The 17518-nt window shown below is 31.3% G+C and overlaps 1 protein-coding gene and 1 pseudogene across 1 annotated transcript in view; one reads left to right on the top strand and one right to left on the bottom strand.

Annotated features, from left to right (window-relative positions):
- LOC142327861 (tyrosine-protein phosphatase 10D-like) overlaps positions 1–3691 on the top strand; it is a 98223-nt pseudogene extending 94532 nt beyond the window's left edge.
- Positions 3692–4903: 1212 nt separating this feature from the next.
- The window catches only part of LOC142327859 (galactose-1-phosphate uridylyltransferase-like), a 36635-nt gene continuing 24020 nt past the window's right edge, over positions 4904–17518 (bottom strand). Inside the window, exons 5-6 of the mRNA XM_075371212.1 lie at positions 13993–14101; positions 4904–5283 (exon numbers count right to left, since the gene is read on the bottom strand). Coding sequence (XP_075227327.1) covers positions 5187–5283; positions 13993–14101 — 206 coding nt within the window. The 3' untranslated portion in view covers positions 4904–5186. The remainder of the gene's footprint in view (positions 5284–13992; positions 14102–17518) is intronic.

Raw genomic sequence — 17518 nt, 5'->3', positions numbered from 1 at the left:
TTTTATTTATTTTTTTTTTTAGATTGAATACAGATTTAAAGGTTAGTGAATTTTGCTGTGCACTAGAAAGTAGTAATGCACTTGGAATAATAAAAAGATTTGATGTTGTTATTGATGCATCAGATAATGTTGCTACACGTTATTTATTAAATGATGCCTGTGTTTTATCTGGTAAACCACTTGTTTCTGGTAGTGACAGATGGAAGGTCAATTAACTGTTTATAACTATAAAGGTGGTCCGTGTTATCGTTGTCTGTATCCTCAACCTCCACCACCTGAGACAGTAAATAATTGCTCAGATGCTGGTGTTTTAGGAGTTGGTAAATATAATCATTTTATTTTGCATATTTTTTTATCTAGTAACAAGATAATAAACAAATTGATAGGTCACACATCTTACCAATGTGTATAATAAGCGATAATTCAAATAAAATAGATGTTAGTGCACATAGAAACACTTATTGAAAATGAAGTATGCAGACTATTTTTATTGAATCATGCTATTTGCATTAAATTATGCAGAATATTTTCATTGAGTTGAGAAAACTAAATGTTTTTATTGATATGTTCAATTTAAAAATGGTCAACATATTTTATATCATGTTGGATACATCTATTATCAGCTTGATTTTACTCTGTCATATTCTTTATACAAGAATGTAATCATAACCCATTCGTGATAGATTATTTAAAATTGTATATTAAACATACTAAACACATTATCCTTCATAAAGTTATTTATTAATGGTTCTGTAGCAGTAAAAATTTCATTGCAGTTAAGGGAAGTCATGGCTGTTAAAAAAAAAAAAAATACTCTGAGTGTGGAAAGAGATTTAGCTTGACACACTCTCAGACACTTAATAACAAATCTCAGTACTATTAACAAGCTGCTAGCATCAGTATAATACAAAGAACTTACATCCCTTATTTGTAGTATAAATTACTCTTCTAAAATACTTTTTAGAAGAGTTAATACAATAATTTTAGATGAAAATGTTGGCAGTTTTACCTATTGTTGTTGTTTTATAATCAGCTGATATAATTTTCTATTTCTTTTTTGTGAGCAGTTAGTTATTTTTGGTTATGTTTTTTATTAAGAAGGAATGGTTTTGAACATGGAAGAAAGGATTTTTATCATGGAGAATTATTTAACAACTAAATCTTGTTTTGTGCCAAGAAGTTTTTCAATTGCAATTCCTGGGTAAGAATGTACCAAATAAATCTTCAATTCATCATTTGATAAAGAAATGATGGATTGGTTCTGTTTGCATTCAGAGATATAACCGGAAACATTCACTTCTTAATAACAAAACATTGGAAGATGTTAGTGTAAACTTTTCAAACTCGCATAAATCATTACAAAAATTTACACAACAAAATGGAATAACTCTGTATAGTGCATTTAAAACTATCCAGCTACTTAACTTAAAGCTGTACTAAATTAATATATCATGAATTACACCAGTTGATTTTGCTGCTAGGCTTCACTACTGTCAGTGGCTTAATCAGTTTGTTTGGGAAAGCATAAAAGTGTTGGATAATGTATTTTTACAGATGAGGCTTGGTTTCATTTGAGTGGTTACATTAATATATATTGTTATACTATCTTTACCTCATAAATTTTAAATAATCAATAATATTTTCACCTTGCATTTTAGAGTAAATACATTAAGCTGCTAAAAATGAGTATTTATTTTTAAATTCTTTTAGTATTATAATTATTGCCATACCTAAATTACTTACAAAAAATATTTTTCAAATATTAAGATATGTTAAGATAAAATTACAGAAATAAACTTTGTTGTTTAGTTACCTCATTTGATGAAATGACCAACTTCATGCACCAAAGCATAAGTTAGATTAGCGACACGGCAAGAATCTCAAGAAATTGAAACCGTTTCATTTACCATTTTTCTCATTACTTGTAAACAAAAGGTTATGTATGAATTACCTCATAATCCAATTGATATATGTTTACTGGCTTCAAAAAAATATTCGTAGCAGCTTATAAATCATTGAACCATTTTTGATGAGACTGGAATTTTATCAAAATTTCACCCAAATTGATCTCATTTATTTAAATTTAAAAAAAAAAATTAAAAAGAGCCAGAGTCCATTTTTACAGATTTAACTATAACCATTTTTACAAATGAAATACTTATTTTATGTCTGTATTTATTTTTGAAAGTTGATATTTTTAAAAATTGGTTTGAATAACACAGTATTGTTCTTGTACTTAGAAAATTAAACTGTAAGTTTAAGTTCTCCCATTTTACTAAATGTTTTCCTGATGCGATTCATTATTTGATTTGAGTATATGTAGAGAATTATTAAAAACAAAAATGGCCCGTTAAAAAATTACTAAAATGTTAATGGCCTGTCTGTTTTTAACTTCTGGAAATGTCTTTCACACTAACAAAATAAAAATGACAGAGGAACATAGCAAAATATGATTATTGTAAGATGTGTGAACAGTTATTGTTCCGTGTAATATTTTTATGTTTCATGTTGTTTGTTGAACTCACTTTTACCTTCTACAGGTAAGTAGTTCAATTCCTTTGTTTAGTTAGGTATTTTCAGTCTTGCTTAAGACTCAGTGAGATGTGTTTTGCTTTGAGTTCATTAAATAGTAGTACATCGATGGGAATGTCACTTGTGGCATTTGCATCGGTGACATCCTGGCTGAGGCAGACTGGAATATGTCAAAAGCCGAGGTTTCGAAGATGACCTCTGGTAAAGCCCATAAGGTCTTGGAACAGAGGGGGTGATGAGGGTATCTTTCCCCAAGGGATCAGGATGATGTGTAAACAGCATGCCATTTGATAAGTTCAGTATTAATATTATTAACTAGTACATTTAGACATTTAGGATCGATATGGAATAGTTGTTGAAACTAAAAATAAAAATACATTCTGCTGTTAGTATGTTTTTCTTTATTAAAATTTCAGTAGTACATTTTAAAATAGTTCAAGAAGTAGAAAAAATATCTTATGTTTTTTTCATACATATTTTTTTTATGTGTTATTTAATTTAAAATAATCGTTAGTTTCTGATTCTTTTTAATGGATGACTTTAAATTCTGACAGTTCTGTTTCTTGTTTCAAGACTTTATTGCCTTAAAGTGCTTACCACAATTTTGAATCTCAGCCATAAGGCAACTATTACTGAGACTATTTGTTAATTAATAATGACTTCATTAATTAACAAATATGATGTTAAGAAATTTGTTCTAAAATAGTAAAAAGTTCCATGAATTAACTGCATTTAAATCTTAGTATAGCAAAATCTTTAAATAGCTCCCATAAGAGCTGATCGGCAATATTGTTAACATTTCATCCAGTTAATGAATTAATTCAAATAGGAACTAATTCTAAAGCTTTTATGACTTTTTAGACAAAAGCTTATTCTAGGTTTTTTACATATTATTTCTATTAGTTCACTTTTTTCTTTAGTCCCTGGAGTAATTGGAGTATTACAAGCATTAGAAGCTATCAAAGTTCTTCTGGGTCACAATGGTACCTTAGGATCACGATTGTTATTATTTGATGGCTCTGATACACAGTTTCGCAATGTAAAATTACGGTCAAAGAATGGTGACTGTGTTGTATGTGGAACATCACCAACTATCACTGAATTAATCGACTATGTAGAATTTTGTGGATCATCACCAAATGACAAGGTAAAGATTTAATCATAACTTATTTTTGGGAATTAAAAATACTTTTCATACTAATCATTCCTTGTAACAAGCAGGATTTTTGTTTTGAAAATTTGTGGTATTTAAATGGTTAAGTACATTTTCAAAAAGTACATTGACTGATACTAAATGAAAATATCAGCCTCCTCTACCTTAAAACATCTCACCAGTTTTAAACCCTGAATCCCTATTTAGGTCATTTGTGACCTTGTCGAAGATGACCACCACATAACCATTGCTGAAATTGATCAGGTGGGCATAAATGTTGGGAGTGTGCATACAGTGTTGTCAAACACTCTTGGATACAGCAAAGGTCAGTGAGGTGGTTTCATGTCTTCTCATTCAGGCACTAAGAAATATTCGAAAAGACATCTTTCAGAGGTTCTGAATGAGTTGGAGGAAGAAGGAGAGACTTTTTAGATAATATTGTGACCTGCGATGAAAAACATAGGACCCCTGGAAAACAAAAGAAAAAGTATGGAGTAGAGAAAAACCAAGGAGGGAGTATCGATCCAAGGCCAAGAAATGCTTATCAGCTGGAAAAATTCTGGCAATTGTGTCTTGGGACTCAAAGGGTGCTGCTGCTGATTGATTTCCTACATGAACAAAAGAGGATAAATGTGATTTACTTCTGCTAGTTATTGGATGACATGAGGGCTGCTTACCGCAACAAATGATGCCCGCAACCAATTTGCAACGTCCTCCTTCTCCATGATATTGCACAGCAACTCAGATTCATGATAAACTCGCTAAAATACATTGGACACCTCTTGAACACTCACTATACAGTCCAGATTTATTACCATGTGATTTCCAAATGTTTGGTTTTCTGAAAGAAGCTTTGAAGATGATGCCTCAGTCAAGCATTAGGTGATTGTTGGGCCGCCATCTTGTTTCATTGATGAGGATCAGGTAGCTGCTACCTATCCGGTGGAGAAAATGTATTGTTGAAAGAAACTATGTAGAAAAATGAGGCGATTTATTAGTAATTTTATCTAATATCAATAAAGAAGCTGTGTAAACAAATTCTGTTAATATTAGAATGACCCTCACACTAACTAATATTTGGTCTTACCAGTTATTGATTAATTAATAGTTAGAAATTAAAAACCAATGGAAAACAATAAAAAACTCAGAATAATGCTAATTTTAATAATCATTTTTTACTTATGTTCTTTCATTTAGGTAGAATATTTTTTAAAGATTTACAAAATATTTTCATAGTATAACTAATTTTTTTCTGAGAATACAGTCACTCCATTGCATTAACACTTTCTCTGTAAAAATGTTATTACATACAATCAGATATATATGATATTTATTTATTAACACATATATAAATATATATGTATAAATATAAAATATATTACACTATATATATATAGTGTAATATATCATTAGTGTGTACATCATTACACATTTATAATATATTTATTATATCATAAATCTGCAATGTGTAACTACAAGTCTTTTCAGTGAAAGCAAGGAGTTATCTTCTTGAATAATGAACATCGGGTAGATTACGTAAAATAGCAGCTGCTTTTTCAGCGGACAGATCTCGTTGACTCTGAGCAAGCATCTCATACCTAAAAAGGCAGAAAATAGACAAAAATTATTTAAATTTTTAACTGGAAAAAACTGGTCTCTCTGAAGGTATATCAGCTATCTAATCCCGTAAATCGAACAAAATTACCAAAGCATTACAAATGCATTTGTTACTCCATTACCAAATGGAGTAACAACACATGCATTCAATACAATATAATTGCAACTTAAACTGGAGTTAAATTTAAATGTATAACTCACAGAACGCCTACAATTGAATGGTAATATTTAAAAGATAATTTTATATTTTTTCATGATGTATCATGCATGAAAGACGCAAGTAACTCCTTGTGTCTCTTTGTGATTTACATGACAAATTAAAATAAAACAGATTCTAACATTGCATTAAGTATCATAATTAAACATCAGTCAATTACGCTTACACTTAATTTATTTAGAATATAATAAACTGATTACATTGCTAGCTTTAAATATCTTATCCCATAAGTCTGGAAAAACAGACCCAACTCAGAGATGGATATTCCAAATAAGCACACATACTATCTTTCTGTTTTCTGTTTAACCTGCGGAACCACTATAAGATATTACTTCAGGGGATCTACCCCTTTAAACAGACTACCCCCTTATTAACTCAATTTTACACATACAATTAAAATATGTCTTCATTCATCACTTATACTGAATGTTAATTTTTTTCTCTACAATAACCTTTAAACAATTTTAGTATTCTTCCAGAACTTTAAAGATTCTTTTGAACCTTAGTAAAAGAATAAGCATTAAAACTACATTGTCAAAAAAGCAATATTCCTTTCAGATGACTTATAGTTACTTACATATAGTAGACATTCTTTTTTGAAATGAGCTTTCAGTCAGAAATATAATTTGCTTACATAAAAAATTAATTTCAACGTCAGGAAAACATTTTTGAAAGTATATGTTTGAAGTGTAGCTTGTAATGTATTCTAAAATGGGTAGGCACATAAATATTTTACTACTAAAATAAATATGGCATTCAATAAATTAAATTCATCTTGTCAAGATAGCATTGTGATGGCTGCCATGCAGCCATCACAAGGCTGTAAAACCTCCTTCGCAGGCGTGAGGTGGGCAACTGAACAAAATTTAGAACTGGTGCATTTTGATCACCGTTCTGCTCTGGTACAGGCTCGGCTTAAAACCGCATCCCAAATACCTCGGCCTCCCTGCCTCTTCGCAACTTTCATATGACTGCCTAAACTTTCACCACTAAATCAATTGGGAGAGCCTTTCCCAGTACAGTGGTAGCCTCATAGGAGATTGTTTTAAGGACAACCAGGCTTAACAACCACTGGAATTTAATGCACTGGGCACTACTTAAATTCTGAATAAGTGCTCTATTTCTGTCCAACCTATGCGCCCAAATGGATGCAGCATAAGAGGCCATAATTTCGAAGACACCTCAGTACACCATGTACAAATGATGGTCCGACAGCCCTTAATCCTTCTGAGCAATCCTCTTTGTGCATCACAGACATGGCGTTTACCACTACTTGCCTAATAAGGTTGCTAAACAGCAACTTCTCATCAAACAAAACACCTAGGTACTTATGAACTTTAGCTTGGCTGATCACACAGCCTTTATACGTAATGTGGGGGTTACGAATGTATGATAATTTGCCTGCACCCTTGAGCCTTGAGAAGCATAAACTTCATCTTGGGCACAGAAATCTTTAAATTTTGCATGTCCATCCAGCTCTCCGCGGTTGACAAAGCTGCCTGAGCCCAATCTTCTAGTTGCGGTTGAGAATTACCATGCACTAACAGGAGACAGTGATTGGCAAAAGTCTGGACCGTGACCTCTTCTGGTAATGTCAGTTCCAGAAATCCATCAAATACCAAGTTCCACAGCAGGGGACCAAGAACGGAACCCTGCGGGCTTCCATTGGTGACAGACTTTTACACAGCCAGGTGCGCATCTCTAAACATAGCTGTACAGTTAGACAAATAGTCATGCAATACGGCTGCAGGGTTATAGGAACATTGCGGTGTTCCAATTTATAGAGGACAGAACTCAAACATAAGGAAGAAAATGCTGCCTCTATGTCTATAAAAACTCCCAAAACATAATTACAGTCGGCACTTTCTACCTCAACAAGAGCAATTAAGATGCAATCCTTGGTGCCAATTCCTTTCATGAAGCCATGATCTAGAAAACAGTTCATATTGATGCATTCCCAGAGCCGTTCCACAGCCAGCCTCTCTAGCAACTTGCTGATAGCCAGCAAGAGGCTGATGGCCAATAACTGCCGACCTCACTCGGATCCTTTCTTGGTTTTAAGAGCATCTTCACCAAAGCCACCTTCCAACAAGTCAGAAAGCAACCCCAGCTAAGGCACCTTGAGAACAGCGTGCCAAGCGTCTTTCTTATGACAGGCAGCAGATGCCACAAGATATCCGGGTCAAGTTGATCAATACTCGGTGCCTTTCTCAGTGCCATTCAAGAAACCACTCAGTCTATATCCACGGGATCCACAGTCCGCATGCCAAAGAATGATGTCTCACTCTTTCTTTTTCCTGTGTAGTCGGATAATTACCTTTCAGATAATACTTCATAGAATGATATGTATGAGTGTAAATGAAGTGTAGTCTTGTACAGTCTCAGTTCGACCATTCCTGAGATGTGTGGTTAATTGAAACCCAACCACCAAAGAACACCAGTATCCACGATCTAGTATTCAAATCCGTGTAAAAATAACTAGGACTTGAATGCTGGAAACTCTCGACTTCCAAATCAGCTGATTTGGGAAGATACGTTCACCACTAGACCAACCCGGTGGGTTAATGGTGTCTCACCCGCCCTGACGCCAACTTTTGCTTCACACTCAAGAGCATCTGGAAACAGAGTATCCAGGAACGCCTGGTAAGTTGCCACAGATGTTAATGTGTGGTCCTGACCACCAAACTTGCACCAAACACTGGACAGCATGTGCAATGGATTTGGCCAGTAACATGACTTCAAGAGCTGCTGTATGACCCTATCGCAACCAGTCTTGATGCCTGGCCGAATTGCTCAGCCATCAATTCCACCTCCTCACTGTGCTCAATGCGCCATTCCAACCCCTGTTAAGGCAGCTGCGTACTCGTACCGCAGCCTGTTCCGATCCAGTTAAAAGAACAGACAGACTTATAGCCCACATCTTAAGGCATCCTGGAATAGTCGCATTTATATTGGAGGGACTGGTAGAAAGGAAAAATTGTGCAGGCAAGCAATGTTTGGAACATACCAACATGAAACCAGTCAAATGACTGAAGACAAAAAAAAATTATCATTAGAGCAGTTTATTTAAAAGATATATAATTTTTTAGCTCCTATTAACCTAATTTAACTCTTTTTTTTAGAATTTTAAACTAAAATAATAGGTGGGTCAAATGATATATATTTATTACATACTTGCAGTCTAATTTTCAATATCTTGATTATTTGGTGTGAATAAATCACTCCAATTATTCTGCTTATTGCTAAAATTAAATCAGGTATATTTTAATTTTCAGTTTTTTCGATATTAGTAATTTATATAGCACTGCATTTAGTTTGTTGAATTATAACTTGCATCTAGAATTTCAAGGATAAAATCTCCTCCTTAAGAATTTTATTTTATCTTTTATCAATGATGTGTATTTTTTTATGTACCTTAATTAATATCTTACTTTAAATACTAAAATGATACAATTAAATATTACTGATACTGTTAACAGTATCTAAGTGTTTTTTCACCTCACTATTTATGTTAAATGCTGGCTCATCTACAATGGTGTGCAAATTAATCTGTACACAGGGAATTTTTTGTTTATTTCTATGTTGTGGCTACACTGCTTGATCATACTCATTCTTTAAGTTCTCTATGTCTTTGGTTATTTAGCAATTTTCATGTTATATGTTTTATGAAAATTTATTTCATTTTTTATTACAAAGTAATATTTTCCTATTCCTATTTTTTGTTCTGTGTTTTGAATGTATTATAATAATGAACATATGCTCTAAGAAAATGTTCAAAAATTGTAGCTCTTTCTGAACATATCAGTATAACATAATGATAAACAACTTCTGCTAGGGACATTAAGTGCTATTTTAAAACAATTTAAAAAAACTGGTTCCCTTACACCTCAAAGGAAAGCCAAATGTGGCCGTAAAACTACTCCTACACAGGATCAGCTATTAGCGAGAAAAAATAAACTTGAGCCAAAATTATCTGCTGAGGACTTAAGCAGCCAGTGTAACAAGTTATACATGATGCCAACTTCTTGCAGCTGGATGGAAAGCTCATTGGCCAGCTAAAAAACAGCTTTTAATACCACCAATGGGGAAAAAAGCTCTTGTGGGCCAAAGCACTGCTAACTAGACCAAAGAAGACTGGAAAAATGTTATGTTTTTTGTTGTCATGTTTTTATGTAAAAAAATTTTTTAGGGTTGTTTCACATCTGATGGCCCTTTTTCATTAATTTCAGTAAATGGTACGTTGAAAAGTGATGAATATATCAAGATTCTGAAGGAAAGGGGTTGTTGTAACAAATTCCCACAAAGCAACAGAGAGTTCCAACAAGATTTTGTGCCATGCCATGTCATATTGCCAAAAAAGTGGAAAAGGTTTTTGAAGAACAAAACAAAGTACTCTTGTGGCCAGGCAATTGCCCACACTTAAAACCAATTGAAAACCTTTGATCAATAATCAAAAAATGACTCAAAAATAAACTGATTAAGAATAAAGGACATATTAATTACTAGATATTCATAAATTGTACAGATATTATTTCTTTAAAAAATAAGGTTATATTTTATTAAATAACAACATCTGTGTTTGGATTAATTTGCACACTACTGTACATTACTGCCAACACATTAAAGTTACTTGATTGATCAAATTATAAAAATCGTCTGCTATAAATCAATATTCTTAAATGGATGTCGCTAAAGATCATTAAAACTGATTCCCCTGGTGATGAACTCAAAAAAAAAAAAATGTTAAGTTAAAAAAATATGTTTTTTCAAGAAGGCAGAATGAATATGCATGAAGAAAATTGTAGCAGTGATCTGTCTGTGATCACAAATGATTTGTTAAAAAAAGAATGATTAACTTCATGAAAGCTGATGGGGTTACAGTTTCACAATTATTAAATGAATTTCCAAACATTTCACATTCAGCGAGTGATTTATGAAATTTTAATGGAAAACCTGGGTTAAAGAAAGTTGTATATTAGATTGATGGCAAAACGTTTTCCAGACGAACACAAAGAAAAATGTCTTATTGCAACATAAACAGTTTTGCATCACTACCAAAATGAAGGAGTAACTACTTAACCACACTGTGGCCAGACATGAGACTCAGATACTATAAATTAATGCTGTAAAAAAGCAACAATTGATGCAGTGGCAGCAATCATCTATATAGATTATGCGAAAGACTTTCACATAATCTTACTTATCACAATCAAAGCTTGTTGTCAAATCCATTATGAGATACCGTTCTAAAATTATTTTTGAACTTTTAGTGCATTTAATTTAAGACTGGTTTTTAAAAAGTTTTTTTTTAATGTATTTTTTATTTTCTACTTTTTAGTCTTCATAAGTTTATACTTTATAACTGTGCTAGGGGCACAGGATTGGGTGTATTTAGTGAAATATTGAATCTGTACATTTTACAGTGAGCAAGTGCAATCAAAACATAGGGCTAAATGATTTAATTTCCAGATAATGAAGATCCTTTTGTCAAGAGTGTACCTGATGCATTAAGCAGTTAGCGCTCGAACTGCTAATATATACACCAATTGAATAGTGAAAATTCGATGAGTAGTTGCAGAGATATTATGGTGGTACCCATTGCTCCCCCTCCACAATTTCCGAACGGTGTTCCAGGGGGCACTTGCAAAAATTATCATCTGATGAGTACTACTGGGATCAGATGAAGAATTATTGAGAGGGTTGAAAACAGTTCAGAGCACTAGGACTGACCATGTGAGATATCTATGATTTTCAAATACTAAACTTTCCGATAACTTTGGTCGCTACTGTACAGAATTTCTAGTAGCAATTGTATACCCTAATATATATATCTCACTTAAAATTTCTGTCACTAAGAAAATATGCATGTAAACAAGATTGCTTAAGCTAAAGGGGCATTTTTTTCACTTTACAATTTAGCAAATTAGGGGCATTTAAGCAACTTGATAATGTTGCTAAAATGTGTTATCAGGAGCAAACTTGTAAGCAAAATTTCAGAGCGAACGGTTAACCGTAAGTGCTTTAAAATTTGACTGAAAGGTTCTGTCCCGTGAATCTCACATACGTAGTCCAAGAGTGAGTTAATAAAAAAGTGGTAAAAATAAGTTATTTGTGTACAGTTTTATTCGGTCATGAATCTATTTATTTTTTATATAAATATATATTAATATATATATAAATATAAATATAATTTATGAAAAAGGGGAATTTCCGTCAGACTTCAAAAAAAGTGTTATAGTCATGATACCAAAGAAAGCAGGGGCAGATAAATGTGAAGAATACAGAACAATTATTTTAACTAGTCGTGCATCAAAAATCTTAACTAGAATTCTATACAGAAGAATTGAGAGGAGAGTGGAAGAAGTGTTAGGAGAAGACCGATTTGGTTTCAGGAAAAGTATAGGGACAAGGGAAGCAATTTTAGGCCTCAGATTAATAGTAGAAGGAAGATTAAAGAAAAACAAACCGACATACTTGGCGTTTATAGACCTAGAAAAGGCATTCGATAACGTAGACTGGAATAAAATGTTCAGCATTTTAAAAAAATTAGGGTTCAAATACAGAGATAGAAGAACAATTGCTAACATGGACAGGAACCAAACAGCAACAGTAACAATTGAAGAACATAAGAAAGAAGCCGTAATAAGAAATGGAGTCCGACAAGGATGTTCCCTATCACCTTTACTTTTTAATCTTTACATGGAACTAGCAGTTAATGATGTTAAAGAACAATTTAGATTCGGAGTAACAATACAAGGTGAAAAGATAAAGATGCTACGATTTGCTGATGATATAGTAATTCTAGCCGAGAGTAAAAAGAATTTAGAAGAAACAATAAACGGCATAGATGAAGTCCTATGCAAGAACTATCGCATGAAAATAAACAAGAACAAAACAAAAGTAATGAAATGTAGTAGAAATAACAAAGATGGACCGCTGAATGTGAAAATAGGAGGAGAAAAGATTATGGAGGTAGAAGAATTTTGTTATTTGGGAAGTAGAATTACTAAAGATGGCGAAGCAGGAGCAATATAAAATGCCGACTAGCACAAGCTAAACGAGCCTTCAGTAAGAAATATAATTTGTTTACATCAAAAATTAATTTAAATGTCAGGAAAAGATTTTTGAAAGTGTATATTTGGAGTGTCGCTTTATATGGAAGTGAAACTTGGACAATCGGAGTATCTGAGAAGAAAAGATTAGAAGCTTTTGAAATGCGGTGCTATAGGAGAATGTTAAAAATCAGACGGGTGGATAAAGTAACAAATGAAGAGGTATTGCGGCAAATAGATGAAGAAAGAAGCATTTGGAAAAATATAGTTAAAAGAAGAGACAGACTTATAGGCCACATACTAAGGCATCCTGGAATAGTCGCTTTAATATTGGAAGGACTGGTAGAAGGGAAAAATTGTGTAGGCAGGCCACGTTTGGAATATGTAAAACAAATTGTTAGGGATGTAGGATGTAAAGGGTATACTGAAATGAAACGACTAGCACTAGATAGGGAATCTTGGAGAGCTGCATCAAACCAGTCAAATGACTGAAGACAAGTTTTTTCTTGGAACTAAATGTTCTCAATATTCAATATTTGTCTTTTTTTTTGTTTTAAGGGTTTTATGCTCTCTACTCATTTTCAACATAATCTATTTACAGTATAAATAAAATATCATTAATATTTAAGTAGTGTGTTGCTAAAATCATACAAGAAGTTCCTAGGCCCAAAAATATATTTTTATCCATCTGACAACTATTTTGAATTTTTAAAATATAAATTTATACCTCTAAAATAGATTTAACTATTTTTATGAATATTGGCATATCTTTTGCCAATATTCTACAGTGCTAATATTGCTAATATTCTCTACAGGATAAATTAATATAGTAATTTTATGTTTGTAAATTTAAAATGCTGGTCATTCTAATTTTTCAATAGTTCAGTAACTATTAGTGTTAGGAAGTGATTGTTTATAAAATAAAATTTTAAACATCTCATCAGGAAAAAATGGACATTTCTGTTTTTTTTTTTCAAACTATAATTCAACAGCTGAGCTATAATGGAAAATTGTTGTTAGAAATTGAACTCAAAATTATTAATTAACTTTCAAGCAACAATGTCATTCAAAACACCTTCACTCATCCCATATTATCAGTAAATATTTTTACAATATAATCATTATTTTGCCACACTCAATCATTATTAACATAACCTATAATTCCATTTAGTATTGTCATGCTAAATGCTAAATCTCTACTGTTATATTCATTGAATTATTCATGAGGCTCTGAATCAGAATATAATAATCATTAAAAAACATGTGAGGTAGATTTGACAGATTATATGTGCATATAATAGCAGTGAGTGAGATTCGTCAAAATGAAGAAGGCTCACACAAGTTCACAAATTACTCTAGTCCATGCAAATGGATTAACAACCTAAAGAAGAAAAAAATAAAAATTGTCCAAAAATGCTTACCCAACCATGAATTTTTTAACAGTTGCAGATCGTAATAATGGAGGAAAGTAAATTCCATGAAAAACCCAATGTTTCATATCTTCTTTAAGTTTACTGCCAGTTGGAGCACCTGTAATAAACATATTAGTAAAGACATATTAAACAAGCTTTAATTAAGAATAAACATTAATTAAAAATAAAAAATTAACAGTAAAAATGAAAAAATAAATGAGTAGAATGAAATATTAAATAATTTTTATTTATTCATCTACAAATACACATTTAATTACAAAATAAAAATAAAAGTAATTAAAAATTCTGTATTAATAAAAAAATAATATATTTCACATAAATAAACTTAGCTAGATTCCAATTAATGGATTAGTAGTTTAGAATTTCCTAGTGTACAGCAGATTGATGTCACTGAGAAGGGGGTACCCAACAATTTGTGGCTCAAATACTTTATGGCCAGCTATAATAAATGTTCCTTGATACAATATTAATTAAGCTTTTTTTCACTAGTAATAAGTGTATAATTAAATGGAGTAATATTTCAGAACACAAAAAAAAAAACAGAAAGAGGTGTTGTCACTAGACAATTTATTATCAAAATCATGCTGAATGTTTGTCACAATACAGTAGTAGTTTATTAAGTTATGAGGATATATCTTTCAATCTAGGTTTTCACAGTAAAGAAATTAGAAAACATGTTTAATGTGCATGTATTGTTATTATCCAGTACTGCATATTTAATTTTCACATTAATTGTTCAAGTACAGAAAATAATAAAAAATAAATTTGAAAAAAGTAAGTCTTTCAATTCCTGACAGTAATATGAACATTAAACAATCAGACCGATTCCATTCCAAAATATAAAACGCCAGCTGGAAAAAACTGTGGCCTGAGGTAGTTAAAAAATAAAAAAACATTTCCTATATTGAAAATACATTATGAAGAATACAAAAACAATTACTGTGAGAAAATTCTTAATTTATTTGCAAGCAGGGTTTCTTATTAAAAGATGAAAAATTTCAAGTGGTTATTTATGGTTGTTAAGGTATTACTTAAAACCAATTGTAAGCAACTCCTTTGATATCCCACTACTTTGTTTTTAATCAGTAAAAGAAGATTGGAAAAGTAAATTTAATACTTTGCTGACATAAAAAAATGAGTACAGAACTTTTTGTAATCTACTAAATTAAAACCTTTCTAAAAACTGCAAAATATTTATGACAGTAGAATGTTTTTTCCTAAAACCTTGCTAAGTTTGTCTATGTTGTGCTTTTCAAGAAATGCAAAAAATCTATTTTTCATAATTTTTTTTCAAATAATTTAGAAAATATGGACAATAATAAAACTGGCCCATAATTTTCTAAATTAACTGCTGAACCTTCTTAAGGGGAGGTATAACAACAAACGTCTTATGGCAACTGGGCAATACTCTGTTGTTGAAAGATTTATTAATTAAATCTGTAACAGAAACAAAATAGCATCCACAACTTTTTTTAAAGTATGGAACAAATTTCAACATTATCCGCTGAATATTTATTTTTAACATTTAATAAGCAAGCTATGATATTTATCCTCCCAAGTACCAATGAAATCAAAATACTTGATCATCAACAAAACTTACTTTGGATAACTCTCCACTTAGTTTTAGAATAAGATAACTTACCATAATATAATATTTTACATAGCAAATTATTTTAGCATAAATTTGTTTGTAATTTTTCAAATAATTCTGGAAATCAGACAAATTATATTTAAAAATTTCATGAACATTTCTTAGTATAGCTACAATTTACAACACCATATGTTTTTCAGTTTTTGTTTAAACCGGTTCTTTTTTATTAAATGGCAAGCTAGAAACAAGGCCTTTTGAAAAACATTAAGAAAATTTTTAATATTTTCAAAGCTAATTTTGTTATTACTTTTCCAATTAATTTCTAAGCAATAAGGTTCTCAAACATCTAATTGATTCTAATTTCTAATTGATTTTTAATCGATTAGATTTTTATTAATTATCCTTAAAAAGAAAAAAATAATCATTATTTCATTGCATATTTTCATTAATAAATGGTGCTGTTGCAATCTGAAAATTATGATCCGAATTATCATTAGGTTAAATTTAAGTACTGTCAGTATAGATAATTGAAGTACTTGTAATTCTAACTGCCTGGGAGATAGAAACATTTAATCCTGTTACCACAACCTTAATTAATAATTAATTTTTTACAAGATTAGAACTGCCTACAAAGTTAAAAAAAATCCCCATACATTATGACACTGGGTTTATTAAGAATTTTAGTTTACAGTAGTTTATATGTAGAACAGTTTCAAAAGAAGCAGAAAGTTACATTAATATCAATTTTAGACTAAGGAACTGAATTGCAGAGCATTCAAAATTAATTTCTTCCATGTGTATATAGTACAGTAACTTTTAACTTTATTGAAAAGGCACTTTTTAACAAAAATTGAAATTACCCTATTTTTATGTTAAGTTCCACAAAAATCTTCAGCAAACTCAAAATTACCTAACTCAGAAATGGCTTCTTGTTTGTCAGATCATGTTCTGAAAAACATACACAGTTGAACAGAAATATTTAAACTTTTTCAGTTTTTTCTCATGCATTGAATAAGAGAACTCTTAATGTTACTGTAGTTCAAAGTTTTCAGGAGGAAGAATCAGAGTTAGATATTTTTAAGATCAGCTTGACTGCCAATGTTATGTACATTACTAATATTATTAAAATTAATTGTATTTTTAAAGAATGAATTGTAATATAAATATATTAATGAATATTAATATATTAGAGGTAGTTGGAATATTTTCATGGGGGAGTGTAGAAAATTTAAGAGGGAAGTTGTTTCAAAAAGAAAGGATCCCTTCTGTCATGAATAAAAAATCTTTCCTCATAATTTTTGAATTTATTGCAGGAGAAATTTTTTTGTCAGAACCTAATCCTAAACTTCATATTTAGCTAATGACTTATTTTGTTGCAGAATAAAGTTTTAGCAGCACAACTACATCAATTAACAGATTTTCCACAACTTTTTTTTTTAAAAATGAAGCACTAATGGTCTAATATTTTGTAACTCAAGAAATTAAGGGGGAAATATCAACAGAATCTGGATAACTGGGAAATACTGTGAATCATAAATTACAAGGGTGGTTCGTAAAGTAACTTCCGCTTGGCTATAAATAAAAACACCTGCATAGATAAAAATATTTTACTGTATACAAAGTAAAATTACAGCTTTTAACTATTTTTCAACATAGTCACAATTTAAATTCAAACATTTTTATGCTTGAATTGTATGTAGCATTTCACTAATTTAAAACCTTCTTCGTGAAATTCAGCTGCCTGGATACCTAGCCAACCTTTCATGGCATTTTGAAGTTTGTTATCATCATTTGAGTACTGCAATGAAAGCCATTTCTTTAGGTGAGTGAAGAGATGAAAATCAGTCGACGCCAAGTCTAGGCTATAAGGAGGATGTCAAAAATGTCCCATTGGAATTGATTCCGAAGTTGTTGAGTTCTTCA

Source organism: Lycorma delicatula, chromosome 7, assembly GCF_047948215.1.
Source record: "Lycorma delicatula isolate Av1 chromosome 7, ASM4794821v1, whole genome shotgun sequence".
Taxonomy (NCBI): domain Eukaryota; kingdom Metazoa; phylum Arthropoda; class Insecta; order Hemiptera; family Fulgoridae; genus Lycorma; species Lycorma delicatula.
The sequence above is the reverse complement of the archived record's forward strand: the minus strand, read 5'-3'. Positions and strand labels throughout refer to the sequence as shown.